General features: G+C 35.7%; 1 protein-coding gene across 1 annotated transcript in view; it reads left to right on the top strand.

Moving 5' to 3' along the window:
* Window positions 1-21,931, top strand: part of BTBD9 (BTB domain containing 9) — a 122,696-nt gene that overhangs the window by 61,972 nt on the left and 38,793 nt on the right. Inside the window, exons 8-9 of the mRNA XM_083831967.1 lie at window positions 10,695-10,804; window positions 20,644-20,833. Of these exons, the coding sequence (XP_083688093.1) occupies window positions 10,695-10,804; window positions 20,644-20,833 (300 nt within the window). The remainder of the gene's footprint in view (window positions 1-10,694; window positions 10,805-20,643; window positions 20,834-21,931) is intronic.

The raw sequence follows: 21,931 nt of genomic DNA, 5'->3' as shown, positions 1-21,931 counted from the left end.
AGTGATTAAACATTATTAATTTTAGTAACTGCTCTCAATAGAATTCATAGTACATAATATTTTTAATTTGATAATACTATGTAATGTTATGTACCATTATGTAAATTAAAAAAATATATTTAAATTAACTCTTGCCAGATAATCTTCAGCCACATAAGATTTGTTAGGGGTACACACTTTTTGTTTGCATTTCTGTGTTTCTAGTGAAGGAAGTTATTATACTTGTTTTTTTTCCATGTCCATAAAATTTATTTCACTGCAGAAGCAGTCATCCTGCAACTGCTAGAAATATTTGTGCACAAGGAGATACTGACTCTTCCATGTCCTTTCAGTGTTCTGTGGGATCTGTTATTAGGTATTTGAAATGTATTACTAAGGAAGATCAAGGTAGATTCGTTGTTGTTACTGATAAAAAATATACAATATGATTCTCTTTATCAGGGCTCAGTTACCTTCATAAAATTCTCTCCTTAGAAGTGTTCACAATGGTAATGCCCTTCACTGCAATGCAGAGTGATTGTGTTGTTGGTGTCCTGTTAATGTGAAGCTGTGGTGGCCTGAAGGCATTGTATAAATGACAAATTACTGCATTTGCCCCAGTCAGATCTTTCTTCTGCCAGTGAAGATGTGTGACAACGTCTAACTCTTCAGCTTTCCTGGAAAGATCCAGTAACTTTCATGAAACATTATTTGCACGTAAATACTCCCTAACTTCTTTGTTTTTCAGTGCAAATATGTCTAATGTTGTGAGCCAAAAAAAATAAATAAAAAAAATTCTTTCCTTCAGCTCTTTTTTCTAGGTACCTCTGGCACTAGGTGATTTTGTGTAGTTTGGGCTGCATATATTGTCATGTATTGGTAAATGCTTGAAGGAGTTGCCTTAATATAGAATCACATAAAAATTTTTGATTTAATGCAACTTTTTTACTGCATTTATTAGTAAAGATGTTTGGTCTTCTTTCATTTTGTCTGGAATCATCAACTAGCTAGTATTGCAGTGCAGAGTATGATCACCTTAAAGTAAGGTGCCAGTCAAAGACAAAACCAAACTGGCTCCCAGTAAAGTTTTTTTTTTTATATAATTTTATTAAAACCATAGCAATTTCAGCTCTTATGCTTACATTATGTTTCAATAGAATGAAACAGAAATCCATGACTAATTTTCAGGTGCTTATTTATTACAATGGATAAATGCCACCTAGAAGGAACTATCTGTAGTACTCTCCCTGTTGAAACTTTGGACAAGATCAGAACTTAAGTATGACACTTAAAATGGAGCATTGTATTATGCTAAATTTGAATTTAAATCTTATTTGTGCACCAGACTACATTATTTAAAAAAAAAAAAAAAAGTTGTCTTCATATAGGCACAAAGTTTACTATAGCAGTGTCCTGTTAATTGTTGCAATGCGTTAAAGGTTTATGAGTCTGAATTTTGGGTTTTGTGCCATTGTTCATCATAAAGTGAAAATGTATATAGCAAGAGTTGGTAGTGATATGCTGAGTACCTTGCACAAAAAATTTTAACTTGTAAATTGTAAGTATTGTGTATGTCTCTTGCATGCATGAAATTTGTGCAGGTATACACATGAAAAATCCCCTGCAGATATGACCTGGCAGAAGCTATGCTCTTGTGTCAGGCTTTATTTTATAATAATGGTTTTATGTGCAGCTCTGTATACATTTTGCATCTCTTAGGTGCAACTGTTCATAACAGAGAAGGTTTCTGTGTGATACCTGACAGAGAAAATTCCTTCTTAGCTGCATACAAATTGTGCATAGGTTTGTAATTCATGACTTAAAACTTGAAAAGTTAAGTTTTGTGAATTTAATAAAACATTTTTTTAGGAAGTGCTCACTGAAGTGAATATATATTTTTTGTATTTATAACACATTGACAAAGCATGGATTAAAAAAAATTGGCAAAAAAATTAAGCCAAGTAATAAAATTCTTGCACCTTCATGGTTACAGGGGCACTTTGGCTTAGAATACAGTCCAGAATAAAGCCTGTCAAAATGCTTCTGTTAAATACATAAATAATGAATGGTCATTTTAGTGGAGGGGCGTTTGGGGGGTGCTAAGATTCAAGTTTGTTGCAGTTCTTCCATGCAAGCAGGGCCTGGGAAGCAGGACCTTGCAGCGTGATAAGGGAGAACGCCTGGTCTGATGTTCCTCTTGTTTAAATTAGCATTAGCTGTGGTGTTCCAGGGGTTCTGCTCCTACAAACATAAAATCTCTACTGTTGAAGAGTTCATGTTAATGTTAATCTTTTAAGTGACATAGTTGCTGTTGGCACTTCTATCAGTAAATCAGTGGGTAGTACAATGGTTTTCATATACAACAATTTCATTAACAACTGTATGGATAATAGCTTAAGTCAAGGAACCAATTAATAGAGCCTCACATCTGAACAATTTGAATATTAATGCTTTATGATAAATGTTTAAAGTAAATAAGGCAAACTCAGCATAAGATAATGAATTACACCACATTTCAGCATTCCAAAACTGTTTGCACAGCAAATTACAAACTGAGCCAGCAATACTTTGCATTTATTTTCTAATCTTCTCCAAGTACAAGGAGTTGACTCTTTAGGTATAATTTTCAAATCATAGAAATAATGATGAAAAAGATGTTTCCAGTCATTTTTACCAGTACTTTGCTGTTTCCAGTAGAGTTTTGTTTATCATATTCTGTTGTAATTTTAATACAGTGATAGGCAGCTCTCCTATTTATCAGTAGATAAAATGTTTTACTGTTTTTTTTTAATTTATTATTATTTATTTACTTTTTTAATATTACAAGCTTCATGTACAATTATAACTCCCCACCCTCCCTGCTTCAAGAGTCCTGGAAGCCTTCACTTATTTATAGAATCATAGAGTGGCTTGGGTTGGAAGGGACCTTAAAGATCATCTGGTTCTTATTCTCTTCTGCTTATGTGCTCAAATACATAGAGTTGCCATACTTCTGGCTAGTAATGGTTCATCCAAACAACCCTTACATAAAAAGGATTTCCAGCAATTGCCATCTTATCTTTTTAATCATTTTCACCCTCTTTTGAAAATCCACCCTTCCTTACCACCATCTTTCTGATATTGAGATGCCAGAGCTAAACACAATTTTCTTTATGTACCTTAGCTACAGATTTACACAAAGGATTTCCAAATTCCTTGCTTTTGTAAACACAAGTCAAAAACACAATTACTTCTTTGTTGAGCTACCATAATGCAAGTTGATATCTAATTTTTTTATCCGCTTACTTGTAGATCGCTTTGCTCTAATACTTTCCAAATATTTCTCTTTGTCATATCTTATATAGGCTGATTCCAGTCTAAATCTAGACAACTATTGCTGAGGTGCCCTTGGAGCAAGAAATTATTATTGCATGTTAAATTCATAGGCTGATGGAACATGAGAAACTGGGGAAAACGGAAAACATTCTCAGATTTCAACACCCTGAACTTTCCTACATTTTCTTTTGGTACATTCAATAAGTTTAAAATGTGGAGTCTACAATGGGTCTGTATAATGTAGTCTAAGCTAAATTGTACCAAAGCCATGAAACCGTATTAGTATAACTGATTTCAAGAAAACAAGTCCAGTTGAAGATTGTACCTTTTGGAAGGAATCTGCCTCCCTGTCAGACCAGCCTGGAGAAGATGCAGAGCAGACTCCCACATCTCTTCTCCAAGTCCCATGTGTGCATGGTGTTAAAACCAGGCTTCCTGAGGACCACTGCTGTCTTCTGTATTTAAGAGAACTAATGTTGTCCTTGAAATTTAATTTCTGAGAGTCCTGTTTTATGTATTCAATAGAGATAGCACAGAGGCAAACAAAGGTGGTGTTTAAGTAAGGTTTGGCTGCAAAGCTGAATCAGGGATAGGATCTAAGGACAGATTTCATGACATCAAAATCTCATTGTATTCTCCTAACAGGTGTGGAATTTATGTGATGAATGAAAGTCCATTAAGAGATCAGGTGAAATTATGGATTCCTGTCCATAACCAGACAGGTTCTGGGAAATAGAACTATTCGGGGTTGAGATCTGACCTGAAACAAAACCTGCAGAGACATGTTCAGAAATCGAATGTAACCAGAGATGCACACAATGTTCAATTCAGATTCAATCAAGGTCATCTCAGATTCAGGGATTTCAAGTTTTGCTGTGTTTGTTTGTTTGTCTAAGTAAAATTGGAAACTAGTAATGAAAAAATACAGCTTTGCAAGCTCACTTTTCTTACATGTGGAATGCAAAACGTGTTCCACATCATGGAAATATTACTTACGTTCCCATCAGTGCCAGCATTAATATGATTAAATATTCCCAGAAACACTGGGTGATGTTCTTAGTCCATGTGTTGCTTATATATAGTACACAAATAGTTGTGTATCCTGTATAATTGTTATATATCAATATTTTTAGCCTTTTGGAGGCTGCAGCACAGACTACCTAAACATTTTTGAAAACACATTTCTCTTTGTAATTGTTGTTTGTTTTGCATCGGTTACACAGGTGGAAGTTGTTACCGCACAGGCTTTGTAAATGTTATATATATGTTTCCTTCTAGAGTTCAATGATCTTGTAGGCGTTTGATTTGGTCTGTCACCCTGGTTTCTTATATTTCCAGTGCGGATTTCCTTTGGTATAAAATAGACTGTATTAGACTTTCTTCTCTAAATGCAGGAAAACTTATTTCCAGTTAGAAGACAGGAATGCTTTCCATATTTGTTATGGCTTAATTATTTAATTTATTTATACCCAATGCTTTTCCACATAATTTAATTCTGGCAACAGATTTTTTTCTCCCCCCTTTTTTTTCATCCTTCTGCCATGAGCCTGTTGATTCAGCTGTGTGTGTCTGCAGGACTGTATGTTTTAAAGAACTGTGAATAAATGAGGTTGAGATGGCTGTGAATATCACTGTTTCCTTTTCCACTAAAAGACAAACAGAATGTCTTCTCATGCCCTTGTGTGCTGGGCTGTATTCCGTACATCATTGTGGCAATGATCAGAATGCAAATGTTAATGGTTTCTAAGCAGTTAAAGGGTATATGAACTGTTAGCACGGGTGTCTCATACAAAATGCTCCATGAATGTAAATAAAAGGCTAAGTTCTGAGGAGGTAGTTTTGTACATATTGAATTTAGTTCTTTATTTTAATTCCCTGTTGCTGTTCAGTTTTGCCATGATAGTAACTCAGAGTGGGATATCAATGCAAAATATCTGTTAATTTCCTTTACCTCTCTTTACTTAGTCTTCTGTTTAGTATTCTTACGGGATTGGACTCCGTGCTTAATAGATTCCAGACTTTGTCTACATCTTACTGATGCTGTTATAATGAAGGATTAAAAAGGATCCTAGAGTATGCATATTCTTATGCTTTGACACACATGTCCTAAGTACTGTTTGGATGCAGGCAGCTCGGTTTTGTTTTTAGTAGCCCTCCAGGGTAGCTGAATCAGTGGTATGCTCAGCAGCAGCTGTCACCTGAATTAAATGTGTCAGCTGTACAAATGAAAAGAGCAGAAGTAAAACATAATGTAGTTGTTCAGAAATACGGGTGTTTGTAGTTGCAACAAAGTGCCCGAGTCATATTTTCACGTAGAGGTGAAGGATTGCCCTGGGAAAAAGAGGGGATGGATGAAGTCATTGCCATGTGGCTGCTGAATTAGTCAAGCCAGGTAGTTCATTCAAATTTTAATACCTTAAGCTTCTACAAAGATGTAGCAGAACACAGTGTTCCCCTCTAGTTAAAATAATTTTCTTGTTAGTGCAAATAATAAAAATGAGAGTTCAGGCTTTTCTGGTATTCCTGCCAAAGGGATCTTGAGGCCAAGGGTAGCCTGTGACTAGAGAAGTCTGTGATATGTGGATGAAATTCTTAAAGCATTTCCATGCTATCAATATCCATTATTTTTGAACAGGGCTAGAAACCAAAGTGAAAGGTCTTCTAAAGGGACAAAACTCTCATGCCGCAGTCCTGTTTTCCTACCAGTAAAATACTTTTAAACCCCCCAAAGTGATCAAGGTTTTCTCTTCTGAAGAACGAGACAGTGTTTTTTCCGTTTCTCTCCCCGTGCCAAATCTACCAGTTGAGTATAAAGTCCACTGGTAGAGGGACTCATCGGAGCCTTTATTTGTGGTTCTCTTGGAACAGATTCCTGTACAAAGCAGGATTGTCAGCACCAGTGCCCACAGCAGTTCCTCAGAAAAGGGTCTTAGCTTTGGCTTTCAAGTTCATGGAAGACTTCCTACGCTTTGTGGAGGGAAGGACAGATTTTGTAACGTGCTTCTGGCCTAAGGACTTTTTTCCTAGTTTGCTGTAGACAGTCGCACACTACTCTCTGTCCATGTTACTGAATATCTCCAGGTGCTCTACTCTTGGTACTTGGTCCAGATGCGCTTGTGGCAACCAGAAGGCTCTTAGGGCTCATGCTGCCTCATTCTCAGCTGTCTGTAGCTTAGACCTCTTAACAGATACAGAAGGTTTTACCTGGTGATGCACTGCCACTCAAAACCCAAAAGCAGCATTGTTTTGTGGGTTAGCCCCAAAAATTTGATTTAAAAAAATGCATTAAAATTTATGGTATACAATATAGCTTTCAGTTTGACTATGACACCATCAACCCAGATGAGTGACATAACCAAAATGCAGAATTTCTGCATTTTGTTGCATTGCAGTTTGAGGTTGTGTATCCCATGTGAACACCATGTTTCTGTAAGCTATTGCATATCAGCAATACAGGAATTCTTAAGTTCTTCTGAGAGATGTTTTAACTACCACTTAACTGAGTTCCCGAATTTTTGATCAAGCCTTTTGATGAGAGTGATTTGACAATTTGGCCGCAAAATTAGCATCTGGGTTTGACAGTACTTTATTACTTGTATTCTTGTGTTGCAGCTGGACAATAGCTTACAGAAACATGGTGTCCACACACACAGGATGTATGACCTCAAGCCCACCCAGATTTTACAGTACTTTATTACCAGACTGTGCTTGTTTCTGTTAGGGGGACAGGATACTCAGAGTGGATGTAAGACAACTGAGGAACATATACATGTTTTCTTCATTGTAAACAAATGCAAGATTTTTGTGTCATCATATTAATATTAAAGTTCAATTTCAACTCTTCTAATTTTGTTCAGCTCTGTATAAATAAAGTGTACATAAAGAGGAGAACAACAACTAATATTCAAATGATTTTTAAGACTTGGAATAAGCAGTAGAAGTCAATGGTAAAGTCTTTGGAGATTGTGGAAATATAGCTAACAAAAGGAAAGTTGGGAGATTTGTTTTCAAGGTCAGTGTGTATTCCATAACCTATACATCACTTCAGTAGAAAATCTCTATTTCAAACTCCTTTTGTACTTGTGTTGGTGATGTTGGTAATGTACTTTGCTGATTTTGAAAGTATCCTTTAGAAGCAATCACACAGGACACATTCAGTGCATTTTAAGCATTTGTAAATGTGCATGTGCTGAATAACTGTACATACTAATTTTGTTACCTGTAGTTGCATATTCCATCTAAAAAATTGTTCCAACAAAATGATGAGGTGATACACAGGCACTGATTGCATGAAGGATCCTTTTATTTTTAATCATGTTGCATTTTCTTCTGTCAGAAAAGTGCTTAGGAAAATTTACAAATTTTCAAGCACATCATGAGCTATAATAGATATTTTAAATTTCTGAAATCTGTAAGCTTTGAATTAAGACTTCATTGTTCATATTAAAGTCACCCATGTTGCAGTTTTTCATCAGCATCATATTTCTGAGCCATTCTTTTCAGTCCATGGTTTAATGTTCTGAAACAGGTTATGTATCTTCAACATCTTTCTTCATTGTTGATATTTAAAATGCAGATATAACTTCCTTACCTAGAGGTACTGGGCATCTCTAACAAAATCTACATCAAGCTTGCATCAAGTGGAATGATAACTTAGAATTTTTATTTATAATCTCAGAATTTGTTTTTAGAAGTTAAGGTATTTAACATAATATTGAAGATTGCCTAATTTTATTTTCCACCAAGTAGAAGTATATAAGGTTCAGGCAGGAAACAATGCTTATTATTCACCTTGAGAGAAATAAGTAAGGAATAAGATACATGTATTGTCACTGTGAAAAGGATGAGGTTTGCCATATCATTATGTTCTGCTTTGCAATAATATTACCACATTGAAATAATATATTTCAGAAGATTAGTTTATATGTAATTATTTTAATGGATGGGATTTTGTTTTATATTACTACAAAATTCTAGCTTTCCACCAATATAAAATACTGTCAACTATTACTCAAAATAACTGATAAGAGTATCTGGCGTACAAAAAAAAATATTCTGTGCCTTTCTACTTGTTGAACAGAGAACTGTGTTAACCAGTGAATGATAATGTTACTTAACTCGTGCAGTATGATAAAGACACTTTTCCAATGACAGACTGTCTTTGTGTGTTTCTCACCCTCTTGATGTGTATATATATATATATATATAAAAAAAGAAATTTGCCCAAGTATTACAGTTTTCTAATACATGAAAAAATCTAAATAAATTAGCTTTTTTTCAATTGTGCCATTGTGCACAAGGAGCCTTTTGTGAAGCAGTTCCTTGCATTCCTATTAGTATTCTTACTTTGTATATTCTCTGAAATTCTTTAAAGCAGGGAAGCATAACTGAAGTATTTCAAAGTATTTCCACTAGTAATGTTCTGTTGGTTACCCTAAAGTGTGTTTTGTGCAAGCATGGCAACTCAGTCAATACCTTTCTTGCCTGAGACAGGCAAGAGTCTCTAGGGTAAGACGAGCCTTCCATGTGTACTTGAAGCGTTCCAAGATCATTCCTGTGCTTAGCCTTAATACTTAAATTCTCCATTTCTAATGCTTGATAGAAATAAAGCATTGTAGTATGCTGGTCATTGCCAATGTATTTAGGGTTCATGCTGTACTCATGAATTGACAAAAAAAAATAATATATATATATGTATAAAAAAAACAATCTAACCTGAAAAGACTAGACGAAATAGGTATGTGCCTGTTTTGCAGAAGATCAGCTCTGTGAGTAGAAGAAGCCTTAGGGTAGCTCACGCTGCAGTGGGTTGGGTGGTTCTTGCTTCTGTTTCTCTGTTGTACTTTTGCTCTGGCTAGCTGTGTGTCACTTGCACTGCAACTTCAGCATGTTAAGAAAAACTGAGGCTGGTATCAGTTTTACCATCATGTTGTTGACAGCAAAATATGGCATTTCACGTAGCACCAGTCTTTTTTGTTTCAAGCAGTGATAATAAAAATAAATTTAAAATTAATTGAAATTTTGAGCATATTTTATATCATTTTTCTATACATAAAGGAAATATGTAATAATGAGTTTTTTTTTCTTTCTTTTGTTTTAACGAAGTGGTTATATAAGCTAAAAGGATCAGAGGTCAATACAATAGCTCTGGCAATTTTAGTGATGTTATGATATTCAGATAACATAGTTGTCTCCTGCAGTCATTTGCATGTATTAAGTGGATTTTAATTTTTTTTTAAATATCTTGCTATGTACACTAAAGACAAAGTAATATCAGTAATAAGTCTTGAAGAGGGTTAACATCACTATGGTATGTAGCTAGGAGCTCTTCCATTGTGTTTTTTTGTTTTTTTAAAAAGTCAGGGTTGAAAGTTGTGTATCTTTCAAACTCGGTATGATAAAAAACACAAGCTAAAATGATTCTGTTGGTGAACAGCCATTATGCTGGACCTATAATTGTATTGCATAAGTGAAAGGTTAGTTTTTTATAGCAGACAAAGGATATTGCTTAATATTCGTATATTCTGGTAGTTCTTAATTGAAGAGAATTTAATACAAAGTTTTCTGCAGTGTGGGTAACCCATTTTGTGAGATAATGGTATTTGATCAAGACTGTCTTCTGTGTTGTTTGTTCAACATTTATTGAAATGATGTGCAATGTTCCATTTAAAGTAAAAACTTATAGTAAGAACTGTTGTATCTCTTCCGAAAAATGAAGGAATCAAGCTGAATTGAGATTAATGACTGTTTATAGAAAGTGAAGTCTCCAGGGTAAGGTAAAAGGTGAATAGGTTAGGGTATTCAAGAGTAGCTCTATTTGATTTTGAATTAGAGTTTAAAAGTACAAGTTACACAACCCAGAATGAAACTCAGAACTGGCTTTGTTTCAAAGCATTTGATTGTTCAGATATTTATTATTATTAATAAAAGATATGCCAACAAAGACATTGGTATTTTGTACATCCAGTGAATTACTGACAGAGTCATGTTAAAAGGTAAATAATTAGTGGCTTCTGCAGAGAAGTCATGGAGATTCGTTGGGTTTGTCCTGGTTGTATGAAGTTTTTCATTGTGGTAGAAGGCAGTTGGTTAGGGGATTTTTATTTATTTATTTTCTTTTAATGCCTCAATGAACACACATTTGTGCTAACAGTCAACTTATGAACCAGAAGGTGTCTCATGTTGGTTTTCTGGGCAAATTAGTCTGGAAAGGTTTTGATAAATTTTATGGCATTGTACTAGTGCCAGCAGCCTGGCAAGTTTTGCTGTAAATTTTCTCTCTTTTTATTCCTTGGTTCTTACAGCTTTTCACAGTACAGTCCCAATGAATCATTTATGTTTTGGTGCATAGAATTTCATCATGCCTAACTTGTACTACTTGTCTTTTTTCCCCTCCACAGGTATATTCGCATTGTTGGGACCCACAACACAGTGAACAAAGTTTTCCACATTGTTGCATTTGAATGCATGTTTACCAACAAATCCTTTACTCTTGAGAAGGGTCTGATAGGTAAGAGATGCAACTGTTTTCCTTTTATATGAACTGCTGTGAACACTTGCCTTTTAAGACTGGCCATCACTGCACTTTTACTGTACTTCCCCTTCCACTCTAACTTGAGTTAAATCGTGCTGTAATCTTAGGATTAGTTGGCTAGTCCTCATGGCTGCTTTGAAATTCCAGTGCTGTGGATCAATTAGTGATGCTGCAGGAATGTTAAAGTTCAAATTAAATTAACTGCTGCTGACAAAACCACTGGTAATTGAGTCACTCTGTGCTCCTAATCCGATTTTTCTTTCCATGTCATAGTAGGGTTGCTTTTGCCTCCAGCTAGGTTAGCCTGAACTCTGTAACTGGGATGGAGTAACCAGAGATATTTATTGTACTGAAGGTGGGTTTGGACATTTAAGGCCTCTTATGCAGACTAGTTTCAACTGCTGAAAGTGAACTCTAATGTGTTGATTTTCCACCAAAGAATTATAGACGCATCTAGCCATGACAGAGCATCATATTGGCTACCCTTATTCTCAGAACACTGTGTTGATGTTCTGTTATTTCTGGTGCTGTCTGCTCCAGACAGCTTGTGTTATACTAATTTAAGTACATTTACATAATATTGCATTGCTTAACGTAGAAATCCCAAACAGATCAACAATACTAAATGATAAACTGGGTCAAAGTAAGATTTCTTAGTAGTTCAAACAGGGTGATCTCTGCATATTCTTCTGTATAAGCTTACGAGTGAGATCTTGAAATTCATTGGAAAAAGAGTTTTATATACCTTTTAGTTGTTGTGTACTTATAGGAGGGATTTCCCCAATTTGTGGTTTTGCTCTAACTCAGTCCTTCTGAGTTAGTCCTTCTTTGTATTTTTCAGACCACCTATTACTGTTGTGTATGATATAGTACTGCAGATTGTTGCTTGTTCTGGGAAGAAATTGAGAATTTTCAGCAAAATTGTCGGAGTTCATGCTATTTTTTTAAAATATGAATTTAAATTTTAAGCATGCACCTATGGTAGATAGAAGGGAAAACAGTTCTTGAAAAAGAATCAGAGGGAAAATTTTCAGTAAGACATAGTCAGACATACTTCTCTTAATTGTTTTCTGAGGAGAACTATACCTGGCTGTAAAAAAAAAATGGGTCCCAACTCCTTTTGCCCTTCCTCCATGCATTATACAAAGGCATAACATCACTAAACCCAGTCTCATGAGATTTGCTGTGGGATTTCATGATGTCTTTATAGAATCATTGAATAAATAAATTGCCTGACAAATCAAACTTTACTGATCTTTACATCATGCAGCCTGAAAATGTATAAGCTGTCAAATAATGCAAATAGAAAGTTTTTCCTTTGTTTTAGTGAGTTTGCAAGTAGTACTGCAATTGTTATCGACAAGAAAATAGAATAAGCAGTAAGGAATGGCAGAATTTAAAGAAAATATTTAGCTGTAGCAAGCTAGTTACCAGAGAAACAAAATGTTTCGAGTTTGATAAAAAACTTTGAGCTAAGTTTCATATGTATTGCTGCTAGCTATGAATTTGTCAAAAGCTTCATGCAAAATTAGAATTATTTTGTGCAGGTAAGTGATGCATATATCTTTATACATTTGTTTTAAGATTGTCAATTCTATTTAGTAAATAATTTAGGACCAAAATAACATATTTACCTTCCCCTTTTTTGCGTATTTTAAATAACTTGAAGATTGTTCTGTCATAACAATAGGCAAGGTAGTGAATCCATGTTGGCTTGTTGGAGTGTATGTGTACCATAGCTGACTTGCCTTTCAGGTACACAATGACATTTGTTTTTTAGTGAGCTTTTTTGTGAGGTGAACAATTCCATCTGCTTCAGCATTGCATGATAGTGGGTTCCAAATTCAAATCATGAGTTTCAAGGTTAATCTAGGGGTTAGAGACTTCAAGTGGCTTTATTTAAAATGTCTTGGTTCATGATTTTTTTTTGTAGTTACAGATTTTATTTGTACTTTGGAAGAAAAGTAATATGTGGCCATTCTTCAATATCAGTTGTATATTGTAAATGCTTATGTAAATCAAAATTTAGGCTAGGATATGACTGTTAGAGCCAAGTCATTTTATTGCTACATCTCTTGCCAATATACATCTGTATTCTATGATCAAATTCCCATTGGTTTAACTGTATGGTATTTTTGCCAACATATGCCACAGGCATATCACCTGCTGTTTCATATTTCAGTGCTCCATGCCCCTAGTGCATCTGTCTATTAAATTGTGGAGATGTTTGGAGGTAGCCTTCTGCTTGTTTCCAATTTTAGCTGCCACTCTTGCAGAAAAGGCTCCTTGCCTCCCAGCACTACAGAACACTTTATCATTTTCACATCTCCTTTTTACTAGAAATCTTAGCATCAGAGGTAAGAATGTGCTACTAGCCTTGCCAACAGTAATGCAGATGCATGCAAAGTCACTGAAAAACAAATACTGTTCCCTGTTCAGAACAGATTACCCTCCTAAACTACAAGCAGAGTTGCAATTTCAGTGTGTGTAATGAACTGCATTATGAGATGCTTTTGATATTGTTTAGAGGTGTGAACTGATGAGAAAATTGATGACTAATGGCAGAATACCATGAAAGAGGGAATATGTGGACCAATTTCTGATTGCAAATGAGGCATCAACAGTTGAATATGTGACTTTGCAGAGGAAGGGACAAATGGAAAGATTTTGAGACAAGTTGGGGGCAGTGCAGTTGTGAAATGCAGGGGTATAATGGCTGTTGCACCAGAATTTATTGCTAACAATGTTACCTCTTGAAAAGCTTTCATCCAGCAAAGTGACCTTATATGCATTTAGTGCTTTGTTTTACATACCTGTATAAGAAAGCGTGTTGTCTGGTTCCCTTTATCAAACAGACTGTCCCAGTTCCACTTCCATAAAAATTTTGTGTGACTACCAATAGGATAATTGGCACAGATTTATCTTATTGTTCTAATGAGGGTTCATAGTGTTTCTTTCTATTTCTCTAGTGACAGGATAGGGTAAAGTGAACTGAAAGCAGTTAGGAAAGCTCTGTGAAGTATATGAAAGTGCAGTAATCAGAGTAGGTTGCTTCTAAGCTTGATTGAGTAGAGAAGCTTTCATCCTTATCCTTGAAAAGCAGTATTGGGTAATATTATTGAGTTCATTGTTTATGCAGTATGGTATTAAATGTGTTCCAACCTAATTTAATACCTTTACTGCTGTTGCTATAATCCATCCTATTAAGGAAAGGAAATGCTCATCCCTTGAAGGCTGTATGGTCCTTTCAGAAAGCCTTTGTGACCCTTCTACAAAAAGAGCACCAAAGATACTATACAAGGAGTTTCTCATTTCAAATCTCATTCCAAAGAATTCAGGCCACTGAGGTATCTGTTTAGGGATTTTACTCAGAGATTTAAAAGTAATTATTTAATTTTCATTAAACCTATTCAACTCGATCAGAAAGCTGTATATACAAAGAGGGTAATTTGTCGGATATATTATTACTGATATATAGTATCTAACGGCTGTCACTGTAAAGCAAAGATTAGAAGGCTGGCAAACAAATAATAAAAATGAAGTGTCATCACATGGTAATAGCAATTTTATGTTGTCTTTTTTTTACATACAGGGTTTTCATGACAAATGATTAACTTGACATGTTATATTTAAAAGTTAATATGGAAGATTTGTGTAGTTCCAGTACACAATACTGGATGTGATGCTGAATTGACCCATTGGCAATTAACTAGCAATTTTGAGGTAAAAGTAGCAGGATGTGCTCTTTCTAGCACTGATGTTTCAGTCTGATGTTTTAGTGTTGGTTTACACTTTGTTGTCTTGTTAAATGAGGTAAGTGACAGAAATGAATTCAATCATAGGAAATTATTCCCTAACGCAGATGTTGGGGTTGAGATGTAATTTTCCTTTTGGCATATTATCTCTAAATGTGTTTGTAAGTTTGCATTTTTTTTTATATACTGGATTCACTAGATTGACATAACTGTTTTGTGTAACAGGGATGCAAATATTTTTAAATCTCAAAAACTTTTTTTTTTTTAACTTCTGAAATTTGAATGGTCTTTAGTCGTTAATATTTAATCTGCAATCCAAAACAAATTAACATTCTCACAAGCAGGAGGCATGCTCCTCTCAAGGGAGAAGCAGTACCCAATATGATGCGATTGTTCGTAATGGCTTCTAATCTGCCCGGTGGCAAGAAGCTACAGCCCTGGGCAAGGGGCTTCTCCTATGCAATGCCACTCTTGTTTTTTGTTTTCCCATATATATATAGGAATCAATTCTGTTTATCTGCCTGAGGGGGAAAAAATGATAATTTCCCTAAGTCCTGTGGTTAAAAAAAACCTTTAACCAGTGCTGAGGTGCGGTTAAGGACTGTGCAAGCACACGGGTTTTACTAGGCCACAGTCCTACTTTGAGCCTGGTGAGGGCCATAGGGAGTGCAACGTGGAAGGCTTTTACACAAAGTTGTGTTTATCTGTGGTCTGTCTCAGTCTTTCAGACTATCCTTAAACTGGTGCATTACAAACAAAAGGGGAAACGGTGAATAATGACTGAAGAGCAAGAGATGGATATAAAACACTGGAATGTCCTTGGTCACCCTCTGGGGAATGCTGTTCAGTACTTGTGAATCATTGTGAACCTCCATTTGTTCAATGCCTTAGGAGTACTTGTTTTAAAGGAAAAAATGAAATGAATATGTAATCATTCACTTGTCTTTTACTCACTGGCAGTTATTAAAAGGCAAAAACAAACAAACAAAAAACCACTTAAATGTATAACAAAGAGAAACCAGTTGTATCAGTTTCCTAGTATGTGGTTCAGCATTGTAAAATACTGCTGACTCTCTCCAAGGAAGCCTCAAGAGGTGCTATTTCCACATCTAGTTTAATGCTGACTCCACCCAAAGCTATTTATTTTATTTCATCTCTTTTTAAAGGTTAGTCTTCTTTCAGAGCCATGCAGGTTTCTCCAGCAATGCAAGTCATCTCTACTGCAAGCATAGCCTTAGGAAATAATGAAAATTTTAAGACCATCTAAATACTGCAGGGATTTTTTTTCCTTTTTCTATGGGAAAGGGCAGCCACATGGTCAGTTTAGTTAGTGCTATTCTTTAATAAAGATCTGTTCATATGGTGCCAGTTACTTTTTTCCCCCTTATTTCCAGTGCTGCAACAAAGGCTGCTTACTTCTGAAGGCTTTTATGAAATGATTGCTATTTCTTAAAGTCTTCCTCAGACAAATTTCAGTTAAAGAGCTCTGTAATCAACCAATTGGTTGCCAATTAAAAGTGTGCCCAATTCTAATGACTTCTATGCTTTTTGTATGATGTTTGGAATCAAAAGCAGCCTACTCTGCAATTATTTTAATCCAAACTGACAATTGCACATTGAGGAATAATAGTGGGATTTTCTTTTAAAATTGGCCAAAATTGTAATTTGCCCTCTCTTCCAAGTCACAGACATGGCTATGTAAACCTTCACATTCCAGTGCAGTGTCTATGGCATAAGTCAAAGTTTATCCTTCAGCAGTTCTAATATCTGTGGCATAGCCTGGTGTTTACATTTTAGTAGTTGATAACAGTACTGACTAAATCAGATGATTGTCAGAATTTTGTGGATGTATTTATACCATAAGAACAGATAAGAAAAAAAAAAAAGTATCCAAGCCCTTTCTTGAATCCTTAAAATAATAATGCTAGAATTAAATATACTGCCAAGCAATTCATCTCTCCATACCTCAGCATAAGACCAGGAAACAAGAAAATAAGTTTTAATAACTGTTTTCTTCCTCCTGTACTGTAGCCTCAATCATCTTTTCCTTTTGTTTGCTTACAGAATGTGTATGCTTTGCTAACAAACATATTTTCTGTTCCATAAAAGTGAATTAGATTTGTCAAGAGTATGAACTGGGGGAAGAGGGAGGAAGAACTTACATATTTGTAATCTCCTCTTTTGTTTTTTCTAACAACATTGGTTACTGTAATAGCTGGATAGCTGGTAGATTAAAAAAAAATCAAGAAACAAAGCAAGACAAAAATTTTTAAAAATGTTGTTTTTGGCAGTACATTTTTGTAAACAAGTGACCCAAATTGTAGTAGAAATTCTAATGGGAAAAAGGAGGAGAACCAGCGGACTTGAAAACACAGCACAGATCAGAGTCCCCACCAGATGGTATTTTTAATAGATTTATCAAGCAGATATAAAAGAAGATGATAAACATTCAAAATAGGGAGTGGCAGACCCCCCTAGAGAGAAGAAACAGTATGGCACCTTCTGGATGCTTCAATTAGTTAGAATCACTTTCTAATTAACCATTGTAGTGAAAATGACAGAATTGTATTGAATGCACAGTAAGACAATTTCTGTGTGGTTGTTAAGAAGTTTGACTAATCAGAATAACATCATTTTAGGAGTTCATGGATAAGTGCAGAAATTTAAATGTGAGAGAGCGTGATGGTGCTTAGAGGGCATGCAGGTACGATATTGGATGAACTGAGTAGTATTATGTTAAATTAATGCCTTAAATAACTTAGAAGGTGTCTGGAATGTGCCACAGAGCCTTAGTGATAATTGATTTTGATATTTTATCTTTTACGTATTTTTTTTAACCTAGATATTCATAGCTTCTGTTTCCTACAAAAAGCAGCACTAAATGAAAGATGCTTTAATGCCTGTATAAAATGGATACTCAGAGAAGTTCCCTTACTGCCAGGGAAAAGGGGAAGAAAAGAAAGCCAAAGCAAACTTTGTTTTGATGCCTGTGCTCATAGTTTTTCATTGTTGGTCTTTGTTTTTTTCAGATCATTCCTAGTGAAGTATACCTCATGTCCAATACTTTTCCCCCCATAAGAATCCGGAAATTTCTGTATGTCTCTTTTTAGTAATACTGAATCAAGACATTTCTAAAATAATAATGTGGTGCTTTTAGTATCACAGAATCACACAGAATATTAGGGATTGGAAGGGACCTTGAAAGATCATCTAGTCCAATCCCCCTGACAGAGCAAGAACACCTAAATCATATCACACAGGAATGTGTCCACATGGGTTTAGAAAGTCTCCAGAGAAGGAGACTCCACAATCCACCCCCAGGCAGCCTGTTCCAGTGCTCTGTCACCCTCACTGTAAAAAAAAGTTTTGTCTCATATTTAAGCAGAACCTCCTATGTTCCAGCTTGCACTCATTGCCCCTTGTCCTATCATTGGATGTCACCGAGAAGAGCCTGGCTCTGTCCTCCTGACACTCGTCCTTTACTTATTTATAAACATTAACAAGGTCACCCCTCAGTCTCCTCTTCTCCAAGCTAAAGAGACCCAGCTCCCTCAGCCTTTCCTCGTAAGGAAGATGCTCCACTCCCTTAATCATCCTTGTGGCCCTGCACTGGACTCTCGGTGTCTATCAGTGCTATGTAATAGAATGGGCACAAAACAATTTTTCTAATCATATGCCAAGGCATATTTGCATATATTCCACCTTCTGTGCATTTTTGCTCATTACAAGCACATTTATTTACAAAAACATTCTTCAGCTCTGAATCCAGGATCTTTGCAAAATTATTTCTTTCAAAACATGGACTTCATCACTTTGTAGTCTTACATACACACATTCACGTCGGGTTGCACATGAATTGAGTACTCTTTCCTCAGGTTGCTTAGGAAGATGATAACAAAAAACACTTGTCAGAGCAAGAGCTGTAACCTTGACTAGGCTGGGGACGGGCACATGAGCAATCGGCTGGTGTGCTGTGAAGTACCTTTGAAGGTAAAGTCATGGTGGAATCAAAGCAACCTGAAGAGGAACCTGATTGCCATAGAACACTTTAAAGCAGTGTCTCTGATTTAGACATGTTGCCTCCTATGAGTTAGACAGAAGAAAAGGTCTTCTGGAGTCTCTTGTAGTGGGAGGAACGGAACTGACTTGCATTGAAATCTCGCAGAGCTTTAAACCTCCGTGTTGATACATATTGACTTCTGCTTTAATCTGCTGATGTCTTTCCTCCCTTTTATTCTTCACTTTTTTTTTCCTCCAGTTTTAGACTTGTCTTGGGGAGTTCTCCTAAAGCATGTTCTTAGCAGTCCTGAAACCATGTAACTTCTTATACATAAAGCCTTTTTGTTTTTTGATAGTAGCAACATTGCATATAACACAGATCCTAGAATGGCCTGGGTTGAAAAGGACCTTAAATATCATCTAGTTTCAACCCCCCTGCTCTGGGCAGGGTTATTAGTTTTTAGGGTTAGTAGTTCTTGATGAGCATACAGTGATGATATCAAATTTGATAGTGCAGTAGATTTTTAGGAAACTGTTGCTTTTCCATTACCTTGAATTATTACTTGACAATGAGCTTACACATTTTCCTTTTTTTTTTTTTTTCCTCAGCATTTCATGTTTGTTTAAGATTCTGCTCCTGACACTAATAGCACACTTAAAACAAAGAATCACATAATCATAGAATAATAAAATGGTTTGGGTTGGAAGAGACCTTAAAGATCAGCTGGTTCCAATCCCCCTGCCCTGTTCATGAACACCTCCCACCAGACCAGGTTGCCCAAAGCCCCATCCAGCCTGGCCTTGAGCACCTCCAGGGATGGGGCATCCACAGCTTCTCTGGGCAACCTGTGCCAGTGCCTCACCACCCTCAGAGTAAAGAGCTTCTTTCTAATGTCTAATCGAAGTCTACCTTCTTTTAGTTTAAAACCATTACTTCTTTTCCCATCACTACACTCCCTGGTAAAGAGTCTCTCCCCATCTTTCTTGTAGGCCCTCATAAAGTACTGGAATCCTAAGCTCCTCATGGAAAATTAGCTCTTTTATGGGTGATGGAGACTTGTGAAATTAGCTCTGAGATTTCATATAGCTGTATTTCAGCCATTTTCAGATGTTGTAGTACTTTAAATACATATTTTAGAGACAATTATTGTCTGTAATTAAGTTAATCAGTTGGAAGTGGGCTTAAAATGTTGCATAAATCCATTTTCATCTATACTACTTTTTTTCTTGTGAAAATTCACAGTGTTGGTTTTACATGTATTTCTAATTTTTTTGTGCACTTCATGTTTTAGCTGGTATTGTTCTTGTTCTGATTTTTTTTTAATTTGTTCCATATGAGATATTGTGAATTTGGAAATTTTGTCGAATTGATCATTGTCCTTCACATAATTTGGTAACATTTTTTCCTCTCCTTTTTTTATTGCGTTACCACACACGGATTGGTCATTCTTCATCAGAGGATGACATACAAAATCTTACCTTTTTTTTTTATACAGCCTGTGTAGACAGAATTTTTGTCATCAGTTAGCAAAAACTGCATTTTCAATATTATGTACCCTACAAAATGGCTAAACAGGTAGCCTTGATTTTTGCATGTCATAGAGAATATCATTTTGCAACCTTATTCATCTTAACTTTTTTTGAGAGAGGGAGAAAGAAAGTGTATGTGACATACATGTTTGAAAACTTCAGGAAGTTATCTAAAAATCATATTTTCTGAGAAAGTGCTGGACCTGAATAGGGTTCTTTTTATGTCCATCAATCATCTTATTGAAAGGTGACATTCAAAAAGCTTGGGGAGTCTCTCTGAATTGCAGAGAGAAGGTTCCATAGTTGGTTAAATGTTAACAGAGGAAAATTAAATGTAATTCAAAAATTAAGTGTTGAAGTACTTGTAAAACAGAGCTTTGTAATTTATATTAAGTAAGAGTTGTTTCCTTGTGTTGATCGTACTTTCATTATTTTTTTTTCCAGTTCTTTGCCAGATATAAGGACCATTATTATCTGGACTGTTTTCTGACTGTATTACCTTGTCTGTCTTCTTTGTGTTTTAATTTGCAGTTCCTGCTGAAAATGTTGCAACAATTGCAGATTGTGCCAGTGTGATTGAGGGTGTAAGTCGAAGTCGCAATGCCTTGTTGAATGGAGACACAAAAAACTATGATTGGGATTCTGGGTACACATGCCATCAGCTTGGGAGTGGAGCTATTGTAGTACAGCTAGCACAGCCCTACATGATTGGATCAATACGGTAAGGGGGTTTATTTTTCTCCAAACTAAGGGCAACAATGAGACTTCTGCTGAGTACAGTTATTTTCCTATAAAATATAGGACACTTGGAAATGATGGTAATTAGGGGACCAATTTATTAATTGTCTTTCAGCTTTTTTATTTCAGTATAATAGGCATGTTAAAAATTAAATGTATGAATTGTATGTCAAGATACAGCAGTGCAATTCCAGAAGATATTGCATTTCTGAAGCATAATAATAGTAATAGTCAAATTGTAAGATTAAAGATGTATATTTATATTAGAACAGAAATTCAATTGCAGCTTAACTTGTGATCACAGTAGGTACAGTTCCTCATATGCATCTCATTGTGAAAATAGAAGCATTTATTAAAGAAAGCCACCATCTCAAAGTCATCTAGGTTTCCTTTTCACTATACACTATTAGTATGAACTCAAACATAGAGTGTATAATAAAGGCACAGAACTTGAATATTGCTTTACAGTGTTGGATTAATGAAGGTATTTAGATCTGGATTGAAATTCATTGAGCCATTTCCCCAGTGAATGTGTGTGTGTGTCTATGAGAAGACAAGGTTTTGGCTAGTGCAGAAGCTTCTTACACTCAATCTTTTTCAGTTTTCCTTTCTTTTCTGCTTTGGAGATAGATTGGAAAGCAGGACTGTTTACAGGTGAAGAAAATATTCTTGCCAACTTCAGATCCTGACTAAATGATGTTGTTTCACAAAATCAGACATTCAGAACCTTGTCTTGATACCTCTCTATTCTCTGTAAATTTAGAGTGTGTTGTCTGGAACTGAATTTGTATTCTCCGTGACAATGAAAAAAGAGAAAGGTTTCTGAAGTTAGCATGCCAGTGAGTGAATGTGGAAACTTCAGGTTAGGTCCTGGCTAGCAGCAGAGGCCCTATACATAGGCGCATATTGCTAGAATCTATCTCTGTGCCATCTGCCTATTAGAGTTGCCTCTGAATTAATTGATTAGCAAGTGAGATTTGAAGTCAGTTTTGTAAACTGCCAATTTTTGTTCTTCAACAATGAAAAAAGGAAGTCTGAAACTGTTCAGGCTGAAGGAGAGTATCAGTAGGGAGGTGTCAGG

This window comes from Anser anser, assembly GCF_964211835.1.
Source record: "Anser anser genome assembly, chromosome: 3".
Classification (NCBI taxonomy): Eukaryota; Metazoa; Chordata; class Aves; order Anseriformes; family Anatidae; genus Anser; species Anser anser.
The sequence above is the reverse complement of the archived record's forward strand: the minus strand, read 5'-3'. Positions and strand labels throughout refer to the sequence as shown.